We start from the raw sequence: 27,372 nt of genomic DNA, 5'->3' as shown, positions 1-27,372 counted from the left end.
TCTGTTCCCTGTGAGGACACGCGTTTGTGCCCTCCGGAGGATGTAGCAACAAGGTGCCATCTTGGAAGCAGACAGAAACCTTCACCAGACGCCAAACCTACTGATGCCCCGATCTTGGACTCCCCAGCATCAAGAAGAGTGAGAATTAAATTTCTGTTCATTATAAATGAGCCAGTCTCAAGTTATTTCCCAGGTATTTTGATACAGCAGCACAAATGGACAATGATAATTACAGACCAATATCTCTCATGAATATAGATGTAAAACTCTTTAACAAAATAGTAGCAAATAGAATTCAGCAATAAGAATTATACACCATGTCCACGTGGTGTTTATTCCAAGTACGCATAGCTGGTTCAATATTCAAAATCCAATAATGTAATCTATCGTATTAATATACCAAAAAAGAAATATCACATAATCACAATTATTGATGCAGGAAAAAAACACTTCACAAAATTCAACACCCCATCATGATTTCTAAAAATGCTCAGAAAACTAGGAATAGAGGGAAACTTTATCAACTTCATGTACAGCAGGGGTCCTCAAGCCCTGGGCCATGGACTGGTATCAGTCCATGCCTGTTAGGAACCAGACTGCATAGCAGGAGGTGAGCGGCAGGAGGGCAAGCATTACTGCCTGAGCTCTGCTTCCTGGCAGATCAGCAGCGGCACTAAATTCTCATAGGATCTAAGTTGCACACTCTTTATGAGAATCTAACCACAGTTTCATCACAAAACCATCCCCCACTGCCACCAGGTCCATGGAAAAATCTGTCTTCCACAAAATTGGTCCCTTATATATTGAATATATATACTTATATATTTATATACTTATATGATTTGAAATATTAAGGGAATTGTAAATTTATATTTGAGTTGTATGATTTTAAAATTTCACACTTCCATTGGCATTCAAATATCCTAGGATATTATACTGTACCTTAGGTAAAAGTACCTAGGAGAAAATACTATATTCTTTAGATATTATTTGCCTATATACAAAGTGTTTTGGAATGAGGGCTCCTATTAAAGATTTTAGGTTTTATAATATAAAATGGCATAAGGTACAGAGATTCTATTAGGTCATGTTTTCAGATATGCTGGAGCTAGTGATCGGTTGTATGTCTTTGCTTAAGTTATCTCAGAGAGTATGCTCCCATCCGTGAGCACCCTATGTTACCACAGGCAAAGTGTTCTAACCTAAACTGTGGCTGCTCTTCCTCAATCTATTTTTTCTTCTTCCCTACCAACCCCTGAATCAACTACTTTCTTCATGAACCTGAGTTTTCTAGAAAATCACTCTTCCTTTAGTCTTAAGGAAGGTGACTAAATTTTCTCATCCTGCCACACTAAAAAGTCACATTCTGTCCCCCACATTCTCACAGAATGCTTCATCTTACAGGGTGTCCCTGAGGCACCCCTATTTCAATCCCTTTCTGGGGCATGCAACAAGGACCACAAAACAAGAAAAACATAACTAATGTTGGGAACTATTTCTCCATATTTAAAGGAAGTACTTGGCAGCAGAGTTTTGATTAATTTTGGTTTTGTTTTAAAATCATATAAGGTACAAAGAAAGGGGTCAAGGAAATAATCAAGTTTACTTCTATCCTTTCCTTTCCTTGTCTATTCAAATTGTGACCTTTGCAATTTCTTTATAAAGTAAGTCAAACGTCTTTTTCTCATTCATGATATGGGCTGTTTTAGTACACATAATTCACTTTTATTAATTTATAATAAAACATATGATTAGAGAATGTGTAAAAAATCATTAACCCTCAAAAGTCTAATATTTGTAAGTATTCAATTTATTTAAACCTAAATCACAAAACTGATTAAAGGTTTATAGTAAGTGCCCCAAATTTCCCAAACATATATCAATTTTTTTTTGCATAAAGACTTCTCAGAAGGATATTTTTAAGAAATCACCCTTTTCACTGCCCCCCCATATCTAAAATACCATTTTAATAAGACTATCACACCCTACTCGAAGTAGTTCTAGTGCAGCCCTCAGAGAATACTGCACAATCTAAGCAGTAAAGCAGATGAGGGCAGATTAGCAATTAGGTCATGAAAAACAGGCAGCATAAAACAGCTATTGCTAATCTACATGAGATGCATTTACTCAATTAAGTAGACGGAAATATTATTATGAACTTGATATTCTGATGATGGTCTTTAAAATTAAGAAGGATGGGGCAAATGAAATGCACACTGGGGGATTTGGGGCCTTTATGTATTAATTCTAAAGTATACAATGCAGAATACTGTAATGAAGTTAACAAAATTAATTAAAATATTCTTTGCATGTAACCATTAGAGACTACATTAAAAAATACATGACAGTCTGACATTGTTAACAGTAAATGTGACTGTTCTTTAACATTCTTAATATTGATACCATCACCTTTTCTAAATATACCACTGATAAAAGAAGCATGCAAGATAACAGTCTTATTATTCACAGCATAGTATGAGGATTGTTTTTAATATGCTTTCTGGTATTTACTTACTCTATTCTGAGTTTCAATAACTGATAAGCTAGTGATGAATTTTCAAATGTTTTAGAAGACTGTTACACATTTTTACTTTCAGATATTTACATATTTTTTAGTTTGTGATTTTTACAAAATCAGACAATGACAAAATTGAAAGAGACTTTTTTTTTTTGAGATGGAGTCTTGCTCTGTCACCCAGGTTGGAGCTCAGTGGCACGATCTCGATGTACGGAAACGTCTGCCTCCCAGGTTCAAGTGATTCTCCTGCCTCAGCCTCCCGAGTAGTGGGGATTACAGGCACCCACCACCACGCCCAGATAATTTTTGTATTTTTAGTAGATATGGGGTTTCACCATGTTGTCCAGGCTGGTCTCGAACTCCTGACCTCCAGTGATCCGCCCATCCTGGCTTCCCAAAATGCTGGGATTACAGGTATGAGCCACTGTGCCCAGCCAAGAAGAAACTATTAAATATGCTTGAGAATTATATCAAACTCTTAAGCAGAACAAAAGTCACTGAACAATTTTGGAAAAACAGTTAACTCCAAAATGAGCTTTTGTATAGTGATAAACACTTCATGTTTAACCTCTAATTTCAGAAAGAGTAGTGTATATACTTAGTCTTGTTACTATTAAAGAATTCTAACACATCTACCAAAATTACAATTACGTTTTTTAACAAAAAATTACATAGAAACGATAAGCTGTGTCTATGAGAGCAATGAAATGTAGTGTATTTATGTTGCCACTAGGTAAATTTTGGATTAATTTTATATTCTTCTCTTTTCTTTTTTCTTTTTTTTGAGACAGCGTTTCACCCTTGTCACCCAGGCTGGAGTGCAATGGCGTGATCTCGGCTCACTGCAATCTTCACCTCCCAGGTTCAAGTGATTCTCCTGTCTCGGCCTCCCGAGTAGATGGGATTATAGGTGTCTACCACCACACATGGCTAATTTTTGTATTTTTAGTAGAGACGGGGTTTTGCCACGTTGGCCAGGCTGGTCTCAAACTCCTGACCTCAGGTGATCTGCCTGCCTCGGCCTCCCAAAGTGCTGGAATTACAGGCGTGAGCGACAGCGCCTGGCCAATAGTCTTCTCTTTTCTTAAAAATGTAATTTTTCTTCTCCTTGTGATTAGTCTGAAAAGGCTTAGAAATTGTTATGTACCAATTTTTCCTAAAAATAACAATTATATAAAAACGACAGAGTTTCACTTGCACACTCCTACTTCTTAACACACATGTCAACCTTGGTATGTAATAATCCTCTACCATTCTAACTCCTTCTTCTTAACAGAAGTCTACTTTAAACAATTATATAGTTGATGTGAATATTATCTTGTATTTGTAAGTATTGAAACTTTTTGAATTAAATAATGTGCTTCTCGAGATGGTGTTTTATAAGGCTAGGTGCTCAGTGGATGCTCATTAATATTCATGGCATTACATGAATTCATACATCCATCCATTTACTGAACATTTATTATGTGCCAGGACCCTGTTTGATGTTGCAGACACAAAGATGAACAGTCTCTGTTCTAAAGCTGTCCAGACACCTGAAGGATTGTGACAGACTGAAAAATGACCCCCTAAAATGACCACACCCAAATCCCTAGAACCTGGGACATAACAGTGAACAAAACAGATAAAGACCTTACCCTTACAGAGCTTACATTCTACTGGGGGTGGGGGGTGGGGTGGAAATCAGATGGTAAACAAAACTAACATATAAATTAAAGTAGTATTAAGTGCTTGGAATAAAAATAAAGAAATGCAAAGAAACACAGCATATATGTGTGGCAGCCAAGATGTAGAGAAGGCAAAAACAGACAAAAGGACTGGGGCTGAGAAAACACCTTTTTAAATAATATATTCAACTTTTCCTAAAATCAGCAAGAACTGTCTTTGTGTTCAATAGAAGATTTCTTTTCAACATACTGATAATTTATACAAAGTTGTTCATACTATATAACAATACCACAAATGAAACAAAGATTTTCAAAACAAAAATCATTGGTATTTTCAGGTTTCCTAACTACAACTGTTACACAGCAAGTTGGGTGATTAACTGGTTAAACTAGCACTAAACATCAATTGTAATTACAATACTGAAGTATTTTAGGGCTTTGCAGACTTTGGATGCCCCTAGATTTGAGGAGTTACATGACTCAAGCTGATTATCCTTCCTTCTGATACCAAACTTTGGGTGGTAAAGTAATGCTATAATGTAGTATGTTCCATGTCAAACACATTAAGTACAAGTGACTCCACTAGGGAGTGGGAAAAAAAAAAAAAAAGGAAAACCAGAAAATTTAATTACTGCTGAATTTAAAAGATAATTCACATTTAAATCATTAATTTTATATGATATTATTAAAATACTAATATTTAGAACTCACTTTGAAGTGTTTCAAGTTCAATTCTAGTCAGTGCATCTTCCTTTTCTTTCAATCTTGTTTCTTTATATTTAGCATAAAACTGCCCAGCATCCTTGAAAAAAAAAAGCATACATAAATTAACATAAAAATCAGTGTGCTTCAATAATATTTTCCATATAACTTAATTTTAAAGCATTATATTCATTTTAAAAGTAGTCTTTCTTTTTGCTTTCAGATTTTATGATGAGCAGAAATTAAACATTTGTCTATGATTTTTCTCTCCTGGAGAGCCAGTTACAACAAGAAATTCTGAGTATAATTTTAAACTATTTTTTCTCTCAGATATGGAAAGGAGGTATCCTCTTCCTGTTTTCTTCCATTGTATGCTATTTTCTTTCTTTCTTTCTTTTTTTATTGAGATGGAGTCTCGCTCTGTCTCCCAGGCTGGAGTGCAGTGGCGTGATCTTGGCTCACTGCAAGCTCCACCTCCCAGGTTCATGCCATTCTCCTGCTTCAACCTCCTGAGTAGCTGCGACTACAGGCGCCCACCACCATGACCGACTAATGTTTTTAAAAAATATTTTTAGTAGAGACGGGGTTTCATCGTGTTAGCAACGATGGTCTTGATCTCTTGACCTTGTGATCCCGCCTTGGCCTCTCAAAGTGTTGGGATTACAGGCGTGAGCCACTGCATCCGGCCAGCTATTTTCATAATATACTGTTGCGTGTACAAAGAGCAGAAAAACTCATTTGCTGAACTGATTTGGCATGGCAATTTATATTACTGTGACTAACAAAGTACTACTGCTATATTCATATTAGCCCTTTAACTACAATAGATATTCAAAATTATTTTCAAATCTGATTATAAAACTTATATGTGCATGTATATAAAAGTGAAAGTTGCCATTCCTCCTTCTACCAACCTTAGAGACCAGTATAAAAACCGTTACCATGAAGTCTTAAGGATTGAGGACTGAGGACACATACTGCATACATACACTTAGGTGTCAAAATACAGTGACTGAAGTCTCAATGAGTGGCACACAGGTAAGGCTTTAGTGGTGTACCAAAAAAAAAAAAAAAAACTAGGTCTTAAATAATGACATACACAAAAATAAACAAGTTGATGCTCTAGGCATATGAGATCTTGACAATGAAAATAAACAAAACAGATCTTTTACCACACTCCTTAGCTCAAACCTCAGATATTTTATAGGAATACCACTTGTACAACAGCTACCAGCCCACACTGTGCTTCCATGTCTGTGCAATTGCTTTGCCCTCTGCCTACAATATTATGCTTCTCTGGCATTATTCTGATGAACTCTTATTAATCCTTGAAAATCCATTCAAGCCCCATCTCCTTTGGAAGTTTTTCTGACCTTCTCTGGCAGTGTAATTCTCCCTTGTATACTACCTTTTGTATTTAAACATGTCTATAACTGCTTTGTATCATGTTATATTCTCTTCCAGGTGAGAAATTGAGATAGGAATACTTACATGCCCAGAGCACAGTATCTGCCATAAAGCAGGTACTCAGTAAGTAAGTATTTACTGAATTGAATTAGACTGAAATATATGAGAAACCTAATAAAGCAAGAAATGAAGGGCCCTGATGACGAACTGAGGTGAAATAAGAAAAAGAAGGGTATCAAGAATAACTCTAGGGTAACATTCCCAGACTACAAGATTCCTAGAGCAGATAAATCATAGACCCATCTGAGAGCACTTTATTTCGGCAGGAAGAAAAGGAACAAAATCTTTTACACTACTTTGACTCAGATGTAAATACATAAATACTTAAAGCCTGGAAACTCTTTTCATCTATGACTGTGGCCAAATTAAAGCTTTCTCCTGGGGGTCTGTGTCTCTTGGGGTTCTATCAGAACTCCCCCACCTAATAAAAATTAGGTATTCTAAAATCATACAGATATATTATTAATACAGTAAAAGATCTCTTAATTCTTTTCATCCCCACTTTTACGTTCCTACTTCATATCTATGAGGATTCACATAAGCCCTAGGCCAGGTAAACAATGGTACGATTGGAAGAGCACAGATGGCCATGCACCCAACTTACTCATTCTCCCATGCCCATATATAGTTTAAGTTTCAACGCAGTTTTGGGTTAAGTTTTTATAGCCCCTTAACATTCCCCACCCCCCTGAAAAAAAGTCAACCCTAAAGAATTATTATTTTATATTAAGCCATATGAGTCATTTATACCTTGGTGTGAATGAATGAATGAGCTTATTAGCGTCTTTCCACAGAGTAAGTTTTAATAGTAGGGAAGAAGAAAAGGTCAGGAAGGCATTGGCTCCTTCAGGGGAGTAGGAAATGTAGCACATGCAAGAAAAGAAGGGCACGGATTAGTTATTTATGAGAGGTAAAAGAAAGTAGGCTGAATCATCACAGTATAGCACAGTGAAATACGGTGATTAAGAGGACAGATTTGGAGCCAGACTATCTGAATTAAGATCTCAGCTCTGCCATCTTACTAGCTATGTGACATTCAGCAAATTATTTAACTTCTCTGTAGGTCCATTTTCTCATCCATAAAATGGCAATAATAAAAGTACTTAACTTATATGACTGTTATGAAGATTAAATATGTTAATACCTGGGAAACAGAATGACATCTTCCACATAATTAGGCCTTATATGTATGTTAGCTATTCTTCTTCTTCTTTATTTATTTTTTAAGACAGTTTCGCTCTTGTTCCCCAGGCTGGAGTGCAATGGCACGATCTCGGCTCACCGCAACCTCCGCCTCCCAGGTTCAAGCGATTCTCCTGCCTCAGCCTCTCAAGTAGCTGAGATTACAGGCATGCGCCACCACACCCGGCTAATTTTGTATTTTTAGTAGAGAGATGGAGGTTTAGTAGAGAGAGAGATGTTGGTCAGGCTGGTCTCAAACTCCCGACCTCAGGTGATCCACCCGCCTCGGCCTCCCAAAGTGCTGGGATTACAGGTGTGAGCCACTGCGCCCGGCCTTTTCATTACTACTTCTACCAATTTGACAAGGATCTTGTTTTCCAACACAAAGGATGAGTTTTGTGCTTCATACTTCACCAAAATTCCCCTGCCAAATCCTGTATCTTCTTGCTTATGTGACCTTATTAATTGCATCCTTCTCACTTCATTTTGCTGCATAATAGCAACCTCTTCCTAGTAGTCCTGCCAAATTTGAACATTTCTCTGTTAATGTTTCTTCTTTCTGTTATGGCACATAATCCCACTAAAACTTCCTCTTTGAAATACACATTTAATACAAATCTACACTTATCTAAGGACTGCAATCCACCCAATCATCCTAACCTACTCTACTTAATCTGAGAGTTTCAATACATTCCATAGTTTCATTCACTGCTTTTATCTTCCTTTTGCTCTATTTCTAAGCATTTATTCAAACACTCCTCATGTTTTTCTCTTTTTTTCATATTGTACCTATGCTTTGAAATCAAATTACAATATACCCACTCCAGGAAATATTATTTCCTTAACATTCTATGAACTCAAGCAATTCTACTTTACTGTGCAACTTTACATTGTTTCAACCATCCTTGTGTACAGTTTGGGGTATCGCACTTTAAGATACACTGACTGGCAAATAGACTTTAAAAGGAAAATGATTAAACAGGGAGGCAGCTTGAAACTGTTTTTATAAGGGATTAGAGATAAGAAGATTGGGGATAACTTCCTAACTACCATAGAATATCTCAAGGTTTATTATAGGAAAGAATGGTATAAACTACTATATATGATTCCAGAGATGAAAGTTTTGATTTTGGATAAATACAAGGAAGAAGCTGAGCATGGTGGCTCACACCTGCAATCCCAGCACTTTGGGGAGCTGAAGTGGGCAGATCACTTGAGGGTAGGAGTTCAAGACTAGCCTGACCAACATGGTGAAGCCCCATTTGTACTAAAAACACAAAAAAGTAGCCAGGTGTGGTGGCAGGCACCTATAACCCCAGCTACTCAGGAGGCTAAGGCAAGAGAATAGCTTGAACCTGGGAGGCGGAGGTTGCAGTGAGCCAAGATCACACCACTGCACTCCAGTCTGGATCACAGAGCGAGACTGTCTCTCCAAAAAAAAAAAAAAAGAAAAAAAAATATATATATAAGCATTTCCTAATAATTAAAATTACCTGAAAATGAAATAGACTGATTTTGGAGGTAGTATTCAAGAAGAAACCAGGTGGCTATTCTTTAAGGTATGTTCTAAGGTATGGCTATTCTTTAAGGTATGCTTTTGAATTCAAGTATTCAAAAAAGGATGAATAGGAAAAATTGTTTTCAACCTTTTTCCCCTCCCATTTTCCATGGGGCGGTGAATTCAAGTGAATAAAATTATAATAAAATTGCTCAATGGGAAAAATAAGCACAAAAATTTACTTGGGTCCAGAGTAAACTCTAGTTTACCTACACAGAAAGTTAGATTTTCTGGGGATATAAACTTCTAATCCATCCTTATAGCTCCAGTATACTGCCTGGCACTTACAGAAGCTTAATAAACATTTAATGAATAATCAAATGCTTACTTTAATTAATTAGGGCTCTGAACTGCCTGCCCCATAATACTGTATTAAAATTATGTAGTTTACATTTTTCCAAACAGAAAGAACTCCTATTCTCAAGGAGTTTATAATCCTTATGAATGGAACCATAAGGAAAAGTTTTTATTCTAGAAGCAACTGTATTAGTATTTAGATTTCTTTTTTTTTTTCTCCCCGAGACAGAGTCTCACTGTGTCGCCCAGGCTGGCAATTCTCCCTGCCTCAGCCTCTTGAGTAGCTGGGATAACAGGTGCCCACCACCACACCCGGCTAATTTTTGTATTTTCTAGTAGAGACGGGGTTTTGCCATGTTGGCCAGGCTGGGCTTGAACTCCTGACCTCAGGTGATCCACCCACTTCAGCCTCCCAAAGTGCTGGGATCACAGGCGTGAGCCACCGCCCTTGGCCAGTACTTAAAATTTCCTGAAGAGTTCAAAACATCAAACAGGGGACAGGTTTTACATTTAAACGATGGCTAACTTAAAGAATGTATGAGTGTTCTTTGTATGTAATTATAGAGCACAGGCTCCTGCACAAGAAGACATTAAACAGGGATATTTATGCTTATTTATTGAACCACTATTATACGTGTTGTACATTATTAGGATATGTGGGGATTATATAAGACATAACAGTTTCCCTTAAGGAATATGTAAAAATAACTATAAATATTAATCAAAATATGGAATATAGAATATAAGCTCCATGAGAACAGGAATTGTTGTCTTTCTCTCCGCACCCCCGCCCCAAGGGCCTAAAAGAGTACCTGGCACAAAGTAAATAATGCAATCAATCAATAAAGTTTGTTGAAAGAATTACTGGCAAAGAAAGTGGTGCTCACTCAACATTTTGTTTCCCCACATTTCCTTGTTCTTTCAAGATTAGGTGGGGTCAGAGGACTAGTTCTGGATGGACTGTGGATGGAAATACCATGTGTCATTTCCAAACCAACTCACAGAAAAGCTCATGCAAATCCTCCAGCTCTCTACTCTTGTCATAATGAGCAAGGAGGCCACATGTTCCAGATGGATAGAGCTAGAAGATGGTGAAGACATCATTGCTCTGAGCTCCTGAATGGTTAGGTAGAGCAGAATGCCCACTTTCCTATCAACCAGTGACAGACATGAGGCATATGCCAGAAACAGACTAAAGTCTATCAGTCTACTATGATTAATACAAATAGTAAATGCTACACAGTTAGTATGGAGAACATCCAATGAGAATTTTTCAGTTGGCCTGATGAAGGCAAGGCTTTGTAATGATAATTTAGTTTAAGCCCTGAAGACATAGTATTTCCAAGATTAATAAGCTATGAGATGGAGAATATCCTTATATTAAACCTTTTTTTTTTTTTTTAGCTTTTGAGATACGGAGTCTTGCTCTGTCACCCAGGCTGGAGTGGAGAAGCAATATCTCGGCTCACTGCAACCTCCACCTCCTGGGTTCAAGTGATTCTCCTGCCTCAGCTTCCCAAGTAGCTGGGACTACAGGCACCTGCCACTACACCCGACTAATATTTATATTTTTAGTAGAGACGGGGTTTCACAATGCTGTCCAGGCTGATCTCGAACTCTTGATATTTGGTGATTCGCCTGCCTTGGCCTCCCAAAGTGCTGGTGTGAGCCACTGTGCTCGGCCATCCTTTAACATTCTTGACATAGTTCATTAAGTGATAAGAGAATATGCTAAGCTGGCACTGTTCGTAATGTTTTGGTTTACTTTTACCTCTCCATATAAATGTCAACATATTAAGCAATCCAAAGAAAAACTTAAGAAACAAGAGCATTAAACTAAGAGAAAATGAAACACTGCATGTTCTCACTCATACGTGGGAGCTGAACAATGAGAATACATGGACACAAGAAGGGGAATAACACACACTGGGGCCTGTGGTGGAGCAGGAAGAGGGAGAGCTTCAGGATAAATAGCTAATAGGGCATATGGGACTTAATACCCTAGGTGATGGGTATTAAGCAAACCACCATGGCACATGTGTCCTTATGTAAACAAACCTGTAAATTCTGCACATGTACCCCGGAACAGAAAGGAAGGGGAAGGGGAAGGGGAAGGGGAAGGGAAAGGGAAAGGAAAAGGAAAGGAAAGGAAAGAAAAAGGAAAAAGGAAAGGAAAGGAAAGGAAAAGGGAGAGAAAGAGAAAGTGAGAAATAAAGAGACAAAGAAAGAGAGAGAGAAAGGGGGGAAGACAGAAAGAGAGAGAGGGAGGAAGAAAGAGAGAAAAAGAGAGAGAAAGGAAGGCAGGCAGGAAGGTACGAAGGCGGGCAGGTGGGCAGGCATTGATTTACAATGGTAGGAGCAGGGAAATACCACCTGTCCTGATGGGAATAAGGAATGTGGAAGTTATGAGGAAGGATACCTAGAAACAATATAGAGGATGGTCTATTTCTTTTTCATTGTTTGATAGCCCAAATCTTTTGTTTGAAGCTTAGAAATAACCTTCAATATAGGAAAACACCATAAGTACATTTCTGAAAATCTGCCCACAAAATCAAATGCTCTATATTGTTCTGTTCTCCCACCGACTTATACTATCATCTCAGAATTACATATAATATGCAATAAAATTACAATGAAAAATATAGAAAAACTTTAAAATTTTATATTTTGATGAGTCAAAATTTCTGTACAGAATTATAAGACTAAATCCACAAAAAGTAATAAAAATAAACAGAAAACCAGAAGCTACTGTCTTCCTCTGATCTGAGACAGTAATATTCAAGGAGATGCAAAGCCTAAAAACTATTTTTTCCATTTGTTCCAAGAGATAGAAGAGTCTGTAGAAGCCATTTATTCAGCCCTAACTCAATGTAAGAATCCTTCTACAACTTATGTCATACAGACGTTCCCAACTTGACTTAACGATGGTTTAACAGAACAATTTTTCCATTTTACGATGGTGAGATAGTGACATGCATTCAGTAGAAACCATACTTCCAGGGCCCATACAATCATTCTGTTTGTATTTTCTTTCAGTACAGTATTCAGTAAATTACATGGGATACTCAGCACTTTTTAAAAATAAAATAGGCTTTGTTTTAAATTATTTGATGCAACTGTAGGCTAAATGTAAGTGTTCTGAGCGTGTTTAAGGTAGGCTAGGCTAAGCCATGAGGTTCAGGAGGTTAGGTATATTTAATGTATTTGCAGCTTACGGTATTTTCTCCTTATGATGGGGCTTATCAGGATACAATCGGTAAGTTGAGGAAAATTTGTAATTATAATCAGCCTGAACATTCTGACAGGGAGTTTAAGATTAGACAGCTTATACTATAAAGTTCTAGTTATCTACCTGGGGAGAAATTTATTCTTTTTTAGTTTTTATATTTCTTACATATTTTTTTCTTATATTTTAGTATTTATTTTCATCTGTTTTAAGTTTCATTTCTACCATTAACTAGTTGTGTCACTTTGGGGAAACTGTTTCACCAATCTGAGTCTTAAGTATTTTCATCTATAAAATACGGAATTGGTGAGACTATATGTTGCTAACATCCTACCTAACATTTTGTGGCTTTTATCTTTTCTACATCTAGCAATAATCTACAAAACTCTATAGTCTGTCTTTGGATCTCTGAGTACTTGTGTAAGATGCAAGGATTTACTTTCAGAGGGTGGTTTTCCTGTATCCCTTTGTCCTGCAGCAGTAGAGTTTCAGCTTATAAAAATTCAGATGAACTCCTCCATCTCTTTTCATTTGTTTATGTATTTCCTGTGTCAGGTTTGTGTGTGTGTGTCTGAAAAGTTTTAAAAAGTTTTAGAGTATTAAAAGCAAGCTGCCTCATCCCTTGTAAAATCTGTTTAACTCTAAGTAGAAGGGCAGGCAACTCAGCTTGAAACAAATGCCTCATAGCCTTTTAGAAGCTTTTTTTCCTGCTAATTAGCTGTGAATGTTTTGTTTGTTTGGTTTCTGACAGAGTCCCAGCAAGCAGAAGCAAAGGGGCTAGAAAGGAAGGGCCCTAATTGTCAGGAAGGGTGACCTCCAGGCTTGTCAACAGTTGTAGTCTACATGGGAAAAGTAGCTTCTTGTGAGAGAGGATGCTTCCATGTACAGATAGTTTTATAAAGTATAGTACTCCTTTACTCCCAGGCAACCTTTTTTTTTTTTTTAGGTAAAAGCCAGAGCTATACAGAGAAGATTCCTCTATTTTCTCAGCCACTGCTCCTAGGCAACCTATACATCCTGATGGGGGTGGGGATATGCATGCTGGAAACTTCCTATGACAATTTTTACTTGAATGGTGTTCTTGTTAGATCTGCTTGGTAATGAGAAAAGATGGGACTGGGACTTAAAAAGGTGACAAATTTACAACTTTAGGCAATGCACAACCAAATGAGTTTTATATTTTAGAAATTATGCTACCGAGAAATGTAATATATAGGTCAGAGAGAAACTTGAATGGTGAATTCCTAGAAAAATCAAACAAATTCTCAAGCAAATTAAGTTCTGACTGCTGAAGACCAGTTTGATCTTAGGAAATACAGGGAACTGTGTCTATGATTCAGACTGGTAATCACTTGGGATATGTGGCACTTCCTGATTTTATGAGAGAAACTGACGGTCTGAGCAATCTAAATTATTATGGGCAAAAATATATAAGGTTCTGATACAGTTGCAAAAATAAACTAAGTTATAACGGCTAAATTGAAACTATGCACAGAGCACTGATTATATGTCATCAACTACTTGCTATTTTCCAGGTTACACAACATATGATCAATTTAAAAATACCCAAGACGGGCATTTTGGAGGTTAGAAAAACTTCCTGGGGTTACAAGTTGAATACAACCAACAAAGAAGACTGGTTTTTGTCAGATTCCAAGAGAATGTGTACTTCCTGCAAACCCACTGTAAGAGCAGAAACAGATTAGTAAGATGTCAAAGTGTCACTGGAGCTATACTTTAAATGTTACAATTAAATTCTTGCCTCAAAGGATTTAAGCCCTCTGTTGATATAGTCCAAGTTCCTTGTTATATACTAATTCACACCCATGTCTTCTGGGGATCACTCTACTTGCTTTGTTAGCTATCTCAACACACTTCCTCAAGCTCCCCCTGCTTCCTTGTATGTAGTCATGCATTTTACTCCTCTCCAGTGTTCTCTCATCTCTCTAAACACACACACCAGCCTTCCATTCACTCATCAATTTACAAACACTGTATTCTTTTCCTTTAATTTCTCAGTTGACTTTTACCTTTTCTGCCTATGTAGATTAGATGGGGTATATATTTGACTAAATATGGCAACATCCATACATCTTGTCCTTGAATACTGATCTACTTGGGAAATGTCTATTAATTTAATATTATCAAATATTTAACATCCACTAAGTATAACAGCTTTTCACTCTTTGACTTTGTTCTATCAATTCTTATAATTTTCCCAATCTCCTTCTCAGAGCAAAGGAAAGGAATAAAGTCCAGTGCTCTGGAGGTTATAAGGACCTTCTCAAAAAGCAAGGGGAACTATCAAATAGATACTTTTACCTCTATCTTGCCTAATCACAGAAACACTTCATATATTTTCTGCTGTTTTCACAGTCCTTATGTGCTTTATTTCTACCATTCCTAACAATGTACACATATCTTTCACAGATGTGTGTGTAATCAAAGAAATACTTTGCTGCCTTATCAATTAACTTTATTCTGTCTATTCTTTTTAGACTTGTCATATCAGACTTACCTGTTATAATATAAATTCCTAAATAGATATAGTCAGAATCTACAGACCTGGAATACAATCTGAGAACCTAGTAATGGGCTACATGATACCCTCTTTTAAAAAAGGCTCTTGTATAATGTTTTCCTCAGGATGCTTTTAGCCTTAACACAGTATGATTTTATGGGAAGTACTGCATCTACAAAATTATCTTTGTATACCACCTAGTATAAAAAGTGGGCACTTAACTGTTAAGTGTCTATTCATCTTTCAATACTCAGTTCAAGTGGTTCCTCTTTTTAGTTTTTCCTGGTCATCCCAAATAGAGACAACCTTACTTCTCTGAATATCTATAGAAGTCACTGTTCATACTAAACATGTGAAGCATATATACTGTATTGTAGAATGGTTATTTAAACTCATGTGTTATAACTGCTACCTGACATTAAGGTCCTAGAGAAGGCATATTTATCTCTGTAGTCCCTAGTAGTGCCATGTTCTGATACACATTTAATATCTGTTTACTGAACTGGCTGAATCGTCTTTCTAAACATCTGACCAAAAGACGCCTTACACATCAAATGTAGAAATAATTATTTGCATTTGTAATTTTGTTTGGGAGGAAATAGAAAATAATTTAGGTATACTAAGCAGGCAATAGGAGTTTTCTTAAGGCTCTTAGATGCTAAGTAATAAAAGCAAACCTGGGAACACAAGTGAGCCAGAAATGCCACTTTTCACAATCCTACCAAACGACCTTATGTATGTGAAGTGCAGCAAAGGAATGGGTATTTAGAGGATGAATGGGAAGGAAAGAAATTAGACTGAAGAACTGTTGCTATGACAAGATTTGGGTACAGATTCTGTCAGTGTAAAGGTCACTTGCTGGAAGCCTCTGAATCTCCCACTTTTAGCTTGGACCCTGCTTCTTAACCAACAGCTACATACAGACATCAAATATTTGCAGCTCAGTTTTAATTAACTTTTCATAAAATGCAAGGAATTTACACCAAAAGTAAAACTCTCTTAACTTACATATGCTTAACTAATTTACTGTATACTTACAAGAGCTGCTTGTGTTAACTATTAAACCTCCTTGTTATTCTAATTACATGATTCAATTAATTACTACGTAAAAAAGGATGCGACATGAGTAAGGAGTAAGAATTGTTTCTCTGAAAAACCAAGTTGAATGCTTTGGCAAGCTCAAAATAAGAGTTGTTAAAAATACTGTTTTAATGTCCCACCTAGGGTACCCCCAACCTCCCAAACAAAAGTCTAGCATGGAGGTGCGTGCCTGTAGTCCCAGCTACTTGGACAGCTGAGGTGGGGGGATCACTTGAGCCCATGAGTATGAGGCCAGCTGAGCAACACAGCAAGCTCCTGTCTCTAGAAAATAAAAATTAAATTAAATTAAAATGATGCTAACTAGATGTAAGAAAGCCAATTATGAAAGACTTGGAGGAAATCATATATATCTACAAAGATTATATAATTACATTGTTTCACAAGACTAGTTTGACTCTTCTTTAAAGAAAGCAAGATTATCGGCATAGTTTATGCCAGGAAGAGTACAAGAAACTTCAATCAGTGGACTCTTATTTAAAAATAAAACAATGGCCGGGCACAGTGGTTCACGCCTGTAATCCCAGCACTTTGGGAGGCCGAGGTGGGCAGATCATGTGGTCAGGAGATCGAGACCATCCTGGCTAACACGGTGAAACCCCGTCTCTACTAAAAATACAAAAAATTAGCCGGGCATGGTGGCGGGCACCCGTAGTCTCAACTTCTCGGGAGGCTGAGGCAGGAGAATTGCTTGAACCTGGGAGGCAGAGGTTGCAGTGAGTTGAGATCGCACCACCGCACTCCAGCCTGGGTGACAGAGTGAGACTCTGTCTCAAAAAAAAAATAAAATAAAAATAAAAAACAATGGTTCTATATCACAAAAGTGGTGCATAAAGTACACGTTTTAAAACTTTAAGGTTGTACCTATCATTTTTTATTCTTAGAGTCTTAAGAGGGCTCTTTTTTGATCACTGTTCCAATTACCAATCCAGATAACTTCAGGTGAAAAAGACTCATACTAAATTTCATAAATATCTTATTTAAAAAGATCTCCGATTAATACGAAGGTCATAGCATACTACAAAACAAAAAGCAGACAAAAATCTAATCCTGAGAGTAACTGATCAGTATTGTTTTGCTAATGTATTTCATAAGCAATATTTATCAATCTAAAGTACATTCACTATTATAATATGTATTTGAAAGAGTCTACTGCATGACATTATTTTGTTAGTGACCACTAGAAACACTAATCTAAGGTCCCCAAAGCAGAATAAAAATATCAAATATTTGCTTTAAAAAGGAAAATCATCTTACTTTTCTTCTTGAAATCTATTTATCAAAAAGAAATAATTAGAATAACATTTAAAAATTAGATGTAAAAGGTCTTGAAACCCTAATGCCTCCCATCTCAAAACTGAAAGGCAGCAGGTACCATCAAGTAAGTAAAAAGTTTAAAATTTAAACTGATCAGTTAAAAAAAGCAGAGTTTCTAAAGAAACTAAAAAGTTTCTGTAAAATTCCTCATTTTTGTATATTTTCTACAAATTTATGATGAGGCAAAACAATCAATCTGTACATGAATTAACAGCTATCACAGGCAAGTATTTTAAAGTAAATTATAAATCTAAGCCATAATAATATGTTGGTTCTACTATGGTAAATTACCCTACATGCTAAACAAGAAATATGTTAATTTTACCAAATAAACTTTATCTCAAATTAGATTAAAATTACAAAGAAGTTTTTAATATTGACATCTTATGTAATATTCCATTTATACTGCCTCATGAATATACTTTTAAACTCATCTATATTCTGGTTTGCCTGTTGCACAGATTCCAAAGTTTGCAAAAAATTATCAGACTTAAAAAAATAAGAAAATCTGCCCTAAAATTATTTTTCCGTCTCATTTTCTCGTAAACATACCAGTGTGATAAAGACTTTTCCTCTCTCATTAAGTCTTACAGACAGCATACAAGCATTGCAGAGAATTTTTTCAAGCAAACAATATAACACGCTAAACAACTTAAAAACAAAGCTTTCAAATTACCAAAATACTGTACTTTTTCTCTATTAACTGTAAACAAAATATAAGATTCTTTTGTTTTTTTGAGACGGAGTCTCGCTCTGTCGCCCAGGCTGGAGTGCAGTGGCGCGATCTCGGCTCACTGCAAGCTCCGCCTCCCGGGTTTACGCCATTCTCCTGCCTCAGCCTCCCGAGTAGCTGGGACTACGGGCGCCCGCCTTCTCGCCCGGCTAGTTTTTGTATTTTTTAGTAGAGACGGGTTTTCACCGTGTAGACCAGGATGGTCTCGATCTCCTGACCTCGTGATCCACCTGTCTTGGCCTCCCAAAGTGCTGGGATTACAGGCTTGAGCCGCCGCGCCCGGCCCAAAATATAAGATTCTATAAGCAATAACTATTAAGATGAACTAATGAAAAAACTGGTAATTTCTCAAAGGATAGAAAGAAGCACACTAGTATTTTGGTTCATTTCTCCTTTAAATATAAAATTTTCATTATGAGAGAAAATAAAGGAAAATGCAGAAGTTGTAGTCATCAGCTTCCTTAAACAATCAGGAAAAATAGCTCTAATATATAACTACAAAGTAGGTAGAACTGAATAGAATATTATCTGGTCCACTAGATTATAAACTCTTATTTTCTAAAATAAAACATTTCTCTCCAAAAATTACAATCTCAACTCAGAATCTGTACACCAAAAAGTGTTTTATTTACTTTCAAATATTTACGTGTTGGGGATTTTCTAACCTGATGCAATAATCAAAATTAACAAAGCAATAATTTAATAAAATATGCTTTGATATATTAAATTTAAAAAAAAGAAACTGACATAAATATGATATATATCCACATTTTATTATTTAATCAAGACTAAATAGAAACAGAAACTGATTACCTATAAAAGACAAAATGTCCTCACTCTTCTTAAATTTGCAAATAAAATGGAAAGCAATATATATTTTGGCATAATTATACAGATGTTCATGTAAAGGTTGGTTTTTCTTTTTTTTTTAACACTCTGTACTTAAATGCTATTAAAATAATGGGTGGCAAGCTACTTGAATGCTGTTCCTTTTTACTGGTTATGCTTTTAATGATAACAGTGGATTAAATTTTTATTGCTTTTATCTCTGTACTAAAGATAGTATTTTTTTTCTTTTTCTAGCATCTTGGGACTCTAAGGTGATCTAAAACCATTATAAAAGATAATTACAGAAACAGATATCTAAATAATCTTAGAATTGTCTAAATTAGGTTTAACTTACAAAAATCCTACTCAATCAACATTATACAGCATCCACTGCTTATCGGCATTCAGAAAGCCAACATGGGCATAAATTATTTCGTGAATGATTAAAAATAAAGGATCTAATGTTATATAAAAGAGGTACATTTTACCTGGATTAGGTGAGGTAATGCTTTTAGTGTAAGGCAAAACCAAATCCCCAGTTTGCATGGAAGCAAATCATGCCACTGTGGTTTCATCAGCAATCTAAAGGGAGGGAGAAAAAAGAACAACATACAACAAAATGAGGAATATACAGAGAAAGTTGGGAGACAAAATATTTTTATAAAGATCATGAATTCTTTTTTGAATGACTACTTCAACAAAAAAAAATGAAGAAACTATTCACTGAAATATTTATAACTGACTTACGCTATCATGAAATATAGTAGTCACAACAAATGCAATATATATAGCATGTAAGAGAAACCAGGCTAAGATTTTGGGGAAGGAGGTTCCTAATCAAGTTACAAAGATAAACAAAAGCCCTCTTTCTAACCTGGGCTTTTCATCACTTTTGTACAATGAATTCTTAAGCCTTATGATTACTTCAGCTATAAAAAAACTAACCATCATCAGAGTGCTCCCAAGTGCTGACAACCAGATATGAAGACTGTAGCATAAACAAACCAATACATAAAAATTAATGTCATTTGCAGTTCACTGAAGCATTACTCACTGATGTCATCAGAATAGAAGACAGGCAGAATAGTCTCTGATCTCCATCCCTCATTGATCCCAGTTCATGCCCTGCTGTGTGAACTATTTAAACCCTTTATTCCTTTCTATGAATCAATAGAAGAAATGGTGGTATCTTTCTGAGTGTACTGCATATCACCGCTTCTCTACATACGGTCACTCCTGAGCTACGTGATAGGTCCGTCTAATAGTACTTTGTTTCTAAAGTTCAGTATAAAAATTTCAAACTAGAAGAATTTGAGGGATTATTTAAATATATATTAACATTTCATATGGGGGAAAAAAACCTGAAGAAATTTTGCTTAAGATTACAATCTGTCTCATAAACAATGGCACCTTATTAGTCTTTTATAAGACTACCACAGATATAGATGAGAGCACATGTAAATAGACATACATATGAAGTTGAATCATATTAAAGATGTATTTTAAAACAGCTTCAAATTATGAAGTATTTTTATATACTCTCACCTTTCATTTTTTTCCGAAACACTAAGTTTTGATACATCCACACTCTTGCTGCCAGTCTTTTTTTTCTTTTCTCTCTTTTTTCTACTTAGCAGTTCATCCTTAATGTGGAAAGAATTATGGTTACAGGTTATCATTAACACGTACACTTCAAATGTTATCTAGGCTCTTCTGTGAAGGGTAAACATTATAGAGGAACATTTATGCAAATGTATGTAGGGTCCAACATGATTAAGTAAAATCATCAATCTTTCACAATAACTGTTGCCATGGTATCCAGGCCTTAAACACACATGAAGTTCAGCACTGTCAGTCATGTGCATCTCCATAGCAATCAAAGTTTTCTAAGAAGAGAAAGCATTCAACTCACTTTTTCTCATTCATCCAACTTTAATAATGTCACTTCAAAAGGAATGAGTAAACAGATGCTAATTCATGAATACTGATAAATATGTTTGATTATCTTGGACATATAAATAAAAACCCACAGAAGAATAAACTATAGAGTAGCATATTAAACCAAGAAAAGTATAATAATTTTTTAACCAATTGATCTTTGAAGTTAGAATATTATATTCATTTCCAATTTTAATTATTTACTTAAAACATTTTAAAAGTAAACATTCATTATATAAAGGCCTATGACACAAAAAAATCTAAAGTCAGTCTTACATAAAAAAATTTCTATTTGGGAGGTGATAATTAAAACATGGTTCTACCTTCTAATTCCCAGCTAGGTATGTGGGCTTTCACAAAGTTTTATAACAAACTTAAGTGCCACATTTTTTAAAAAGAAGAATATTTTCTTATTTCATGGGTTCTTCTTGACTTAGAAATACGTCAAACATTGAGTATAAAACTATTAGAATAAGAAGTATACACAGAGAAATAGAAATTTTCATCAGTTGAAAAATAAACGTCTGAAATTCCATATAAAATTAAGCAGGCTAGTTCATTTGATTTATTACTAATACTTACCAGTTGTTTTTCCAGGTAGATTGACCAAACTACAGCATAATGACCCACTGTGAGAATAATGAATAAGAGTAATGCCAGCTCAGCATTGCTCATTTTTCTCACCCGCCTGTAGTAGAATACAGGCTGTCGCCAATCTGGAAGTCCATTGATCAGAATATCATCGTACCTACAGTACAAATATAACAGTTTTTCATGGGGAGTTTAAAATAAAAACAAAAAAATTATTTGTGCCTATATTACAAAGAGGAAAAAGAAAATAATTTATCCAAAATAGATAATGTTTATGTACATTCCCAGCATTATAATATCTAGTAAATTCAAAGCACTGTAGATAGCTGTAGTCACTGACACCCTTCAAAAAAGTGCCCAGTAATATACTGTGGATACTAGATCTCATATTTTTGCAGCACCCAAAGATGTGACTCCTGGAGTGACATCTAAACTAAAGGAGCTACATGTAGTCTACCTGTCTACTAGTCTACAGTAAAGACTCTACCGTTGAAGTCAGCAACAAAAAGAAGGATCTCAACAGGAGAAAGATCAAAATAAGAGCTGTTTGTTACCGTGAATTACATATTAATTGAATCAAATTCTGAATAAATTTTCTAGTCAGTGCTTTTATTTCTACCCCTATACTATGGTGGCTCAATGTTGAAATATTTATACACACGATTTTATCAAAGCTTTTAAATGAGGTAAAAGCCTATAAAATTGAGTACCTTTTAATTTTGTATTGCTATATTCCTTTAGAAAATAAAAAACTCCCAAATTAGAAAGAGATGTGGAAACAACCAGTGTTTATGTTGGATTTCTCAACTGTTTATTTGTAAACATTTAAGTGGCAATTTCCTCATTTTTGGCTTTTGCTGGAAGAGAACAACATTAACAAGTAAAAGCTTTCCTAGTCCTTTAAAAAGCTGATGCATTTCAAATCAGCTTTCTTGGTACTATCAGGATAAAAAAGTTACTTTAAAATAAATTTTCAACTGAATTTAAATTTACTTGTCAGACAACTATTGAACAAATATCTTTGAGGTTAAAAATAAGGAGTAACATTTATGATTGTAAAACTCAAAATGGTCACACACACTGTGTTCAACACACACAACCTGTTAATCTTAATTGAACACAACTCATTAAATATTCTAATCACACTATTTCCAGAATTAAATCTTCACTGAAAGGCCTAATTTGGTGCAACACATTGACCAAAATATTTTAATTAAAAATATTCTGAGTTAGTTGCAGGCCTAATTACAGGAATAGAAATAGGGCCTATATTGTCAGGCAGGTCAGTAGAACTCAGTAGTAGGTTTTTCTCAAGTAAATTGACCGATCTAGGAATAATAGCGCAGCTGCTAAACTGCCAGTCTTGACATGTAAATCAATTTAAATGCAACAACTGCAGTAGCTACTTTGATAGTTATTAAATTGATACCTTGGAGATATGCTAAAAAAATAAAGCAGAGGATTTATTACAGGCAACTTCTTTTTTCAGTAGAAAAACATCAGATATAAATGCAAAATATATTTTATTAGCAAATCTAGAAAACCTTTGTGATCAACTTAGGTTATTAATAACAGTATCAACAAATTGGAATAACCAATGTTGAAAGGAAAGGACATTAATTAGTACTAAACTCTTAAAAAGCAAATTGTGTAACATACAAGAGTCTACAAATTAATGTATGGTTTGGCAGTAGCTGCATCAGAAGTATCTGGTGTTATTCTTTTTCAATATTTATCGAAATGCTTGAATATTAACATCAAGATATAATAATATGACTTCATAAGAAACTATCATTCATGTTATCAAAAATTTATGTTTAAATCAATCTTATAAAAACCGGCTCATTTTAAATGAGAAATGTATAGGTAAAAAGGTTTCAAGTGCTCTAACATAAGATTACAACATTCAAATGAAGTCCAATCAATCTTAAGTCCTGAATCTATTCTCAATCCATATTCTACTTCAGATTTCTTGAGGGGGAAAAAAGGTGAATATAAAAATCATTATTTTCAGCAAACCTCTCCCATGAAATAATTTCAGGAAAAAAAGTATAGTTATTGATAAAGAACATCTAAGAAAATGGAGACAATTCCTTAATAGCACTCTTAAGTATTAAATTTGCTTTGGATATAACTAAACTATAGCAGAAGAGAAAGTAGCTGAACTCATACCTAAGAATCTCTTATCAAATATTTTATCACCATCATAACTGAAAGTGCTATGCATCTGTTAATAGCTACTATTTTCTACCCTACGTATAAATTGTATTTAGTGCACACATTCAAGATAGCAAAATCTCATGCACCGAACACATTAAACAGAACTAGATATTTACTAGGCTATGTCTGTCACTCTAAATAACAGTCTCTAAGGATTAAGCTTTGAATCAATGCTCTATTGATTTTACTATCAATGAACATTATGGCTCACACGACTGGCCATTTTAAGGAAAGATAGCTTCCATTATAGTTCACTTTTTAGAATATATGCTGTTAAAAGATAAATCACTACTTTCCTGATGAAACCTTGAAAATACATTTCTTAAAGTACACACAGACACTATTTTCATAAGTTATTTAAGAAGAAATACTGTGTTGACACATAAAATTTAAAACATCACTTTATTAGGCTTTTCTGTATTTAAACATATAACACTGTTAAAATGCTCTGTATTTGGGATTCACACAAACTGTTCTCAACATTTGTTAAAGTCAGATTAAGAATGTACAAATGTATGTGTTGTAAGATATAAAGAAATAGATCTCTATGATAAAAAATATCACTAATGCTAAAATCACAGGGAATTATAATGGAATTTTCTTGGAAATGAAAACATTAATCAATTCCACACATCCAACATATGGCCTAATGTGTGTTTATTTCACTTGATTTTCTTACCATATACATCATGAACATAAAATAATGGTTACATACTCATTAGTGAGTTTCATACTATAATCTGCAAGTCATGAAACATATTTAGGCTAATACAAATACTGGAAAACAAATTTAAAATTTTTTTCAAGTTACCAGCAGAAAAATGCATGGAAATTTAAAATGTTACTTTTTTTTGAAATATCAAACAGTAAGTATGTAACTAAAATTGAAAATCTGTATATTATGAAAATATTTAAATAATTCTAGCATGTGCCTAAATTATGAATTTTCTGTATTACAAAGCTGGAATTTTTAGTTTAAAACAATAATAACATAATTTCCATTTAGGTAACATTTTGAAACTTTGAATAAAAACTACTTGTACAAACATTATAAACAGAAAACATGTCTAAATTAATTGTTCTCATTCTTCTTTGAAAAAACAATATATACGCCAAAAATTGTGGTACACTGCACTTTATTTAGGAAAGGTGCTAAAGTAAATTTCCTATTCTCAGACTAATGTTTATTTTGATTCGAACACACCTGTAATCAAATTTACAATAACTAGTTAATGAATTTATAAAAGTTTAACATATTAAGGCTGAATAACTATACTTTTAACTGCATTTGTAAATAAAACGTTATTTAGTAAACTAAAAACACATTCAACTTATATAAAGATAGTAACATGAAACAGACAAAAAATTTTAAAGTTTCACAACTGGGTTAGCAAAAGAAGACTGGTTAAAAATTCATAATATATTTTAAACAAAAGTAGCTATGTTAATATTACTAAAGCGCAATCTAGTATATAAATGTAATGGCTGGTACTCAGTACTTTACCTCAACTAACATTCAGGGCACTCATAAAAATTTGTTGGAACATAGCTGGGCTACTGTTTCCCAAAATAAGGAAGCTAAAGAGTTTAGAGAAGGCTGCTAAGCTAGGCTTTCTTATAATAACCACGAAAACCTGTTATAGGCATGCTTTAATAATGACAGTGATTGGGTCTGAGAAATGCATAATTAGGCAAACCGTTAGGCAAGTTCCTTGTTGTGTGAACATCATGGTGTACTTACGTTAACCTATGTGGTACAGCTTCTACACATGTAGGCTACATGGTAGCCTATTGCTTCTAGGTTATAAACCTGTATAGCATGTTGCTGTACTGAATACTGTAGGCAACTATAACACAATGATAAGTGTTTGTATACCTAAACTCAGAAAAGGTACAGTAAAAATACCATATTATAATCTTATGGGACAAGCATTGGGTTTTTTTGTTGCTGTGGTTGTTGTTTTAGAGATGGGGTCTCACTCTTTCGCCCAGGGTGGCGTACAACGGCACGATCATGGCTCGCTGCAGCCTTGCAATCCTCCCATCTCAGCCTCCCAAGTAGCTCAAGCAATCCTCCCATCTCAGCTACCCAAGTAGTTGGGACTACAGGCACACCACACCCTGCTAATTTTTTTATTTTTTGTAAAGATAGGGTCTAGCTATGTTGCCAGGGCTGGTCTCAAACTCCTGGGCTCAAGCCATCCTCCCACCTTAGCCTCCCAAAGTGTTGAGATAACAGGTGTGAGCCACTGCGCTCGGCTAGCATTGCATATGTGGTCCCTCATTGAGTGAAATGTCATTATGCAGTACATGAGTGTGTTTTCATGCTATAGTCTATGTTCTTGGGGGAGAAAAAGGCTTAAACGTTTATTCACAATTGCACTCCTAGGAATCTAACCAAGAGAAACGAAAACATATGTCCATCTGAAGTTTATGTGAATGTTCACAGAAGCCTTGCTCATCATAGCCCCAAACTGGAAACAACTCACATGTCCATCAACTGGTGAACAGATAAACATAAGTGGTATATCCATACGATGGAATACTGTTCAGCAATAGAAAAGAACGAACTACTGGTATATGCTACAATATGAATGAATCTCAAAAACCTTATGTTAATAGAAGCCACATACAAAAAACTACATACTGCATGATTCCATTTATACGAAATGTCCAGAAAGGACAAATTTACACTAAATAGATCAGTAATTGCCTGGAGCTGGAGATCAGGGTGAAGAATTACTGCAAATGGGCTAAAGCTTTTTTGAAATGATGTAAATGTTCTAAAACTGGACTGTGGTGATGGTTTGCACAAGCCTGTAAATTTACTAAAAAGCATTTAACTGTACACTTAAAACAGGTGACTTTTATTGTATGCAAATTATACCCAAATAAGGACATTAAAAAAATCAAACAAAGCTGACATTTTCTTTTTCCTCTTTTTTTCTTTTGAGACAGGATCTTGCTCTGTGGCCCAGGCTGAGTGCAGTGGTGCAATTAGAGCTCTCTGCAACTTCTGCCTCTGGGGTTCAAGCAATCCTCCCACCTCAGCCTCCTGAGTAGCTGGGACTACAGGCATGTGCCACCATGCCAGGCTAACTTTTGTATTTTTTGCAGAGACGAGGTTTCGTCATGTTGCCTAGGCTGGTTTCGAACTCCTGAGTTCAAGGGATCTGCCCTTCTTAGCCTCCCAAAGTGCTAAGATTACAGATGTGAGCCACTGTACCCAGTCAGCCTTTCCTTTCTTTTCTATAAAAAGTTATTTGGTTTGTTAATTTATCAATTTCACTGCTATTCCCTTTTCTAGCAAAATTCAAATAATGCATCTGATTTCAGAGAAAACACAATTATATAAAAGGGAAATAAACAGGAAACATGTCTGACAATTTCCCAAATTACCAATTCCTGGAAGGTTACACATTTGAAAGTATTACTTAATGAATATTTATAGTAAATAATTGTGATACCAAAAAGCATTTTTTATATCAATATGTAGATAATCTTCTTTT

General features: G+C 35.2%; 1 protein-coding gene across 1 annotated transcript in view; it reads right to left on the bottom strand.

The window, feature by feature from the left end:
- DNAJC1 (DnaJ (Hsp40) homolog, subfamily C, member 1) overlaps positions 1-27,372 on the bottom strand; it is a 254,995-nt gene that overhangs the window by 137,353 nt on the left and 90,270 nt on the right. Inside the window, exons 4-7 of the mRNA XM_011963855.1 lie at positions 21,635-21,800; positions 20,660-20,757; positions 19,603-19,696; positions 4,897-4,987 (exon numbers count right to left, since the gene is read on the bottom strand). Coding sequence (XP_011819245.1) covers positions 4,897-4,987; positions 19,603-19,696; positions 20,660-20,757; positions 21,635-21,800 — 449 coding nt within the window. The remainder of the gene's footprint in view (positions 1-4,896; positions 4,988-19,602; positions 19,697-20,659; positions 20,758-21,634; positions 21,801-27,372) is intronic.

The sequence above is a fragment of the Colobus angolensis genome, unplaced genomic scaffold (assembly GCF_000951035.1).
Source record: "Colobus angolensis palliatus isolate OR3802 unplaced genomic scaffold, Cang.pa_1.0 Scaffold63, whole genome shotgun sequence".
Classification (NCBI taxonomy): domain Eukaryota; kingdom Metazoa; phylum Chordata; class Mammalia; order Primates; family Cercopithecidae; genus Colobus; species Colobus angolensis.
This window is presented reverse-complemented; position numbering and strand designations above follow the sequence as displayed.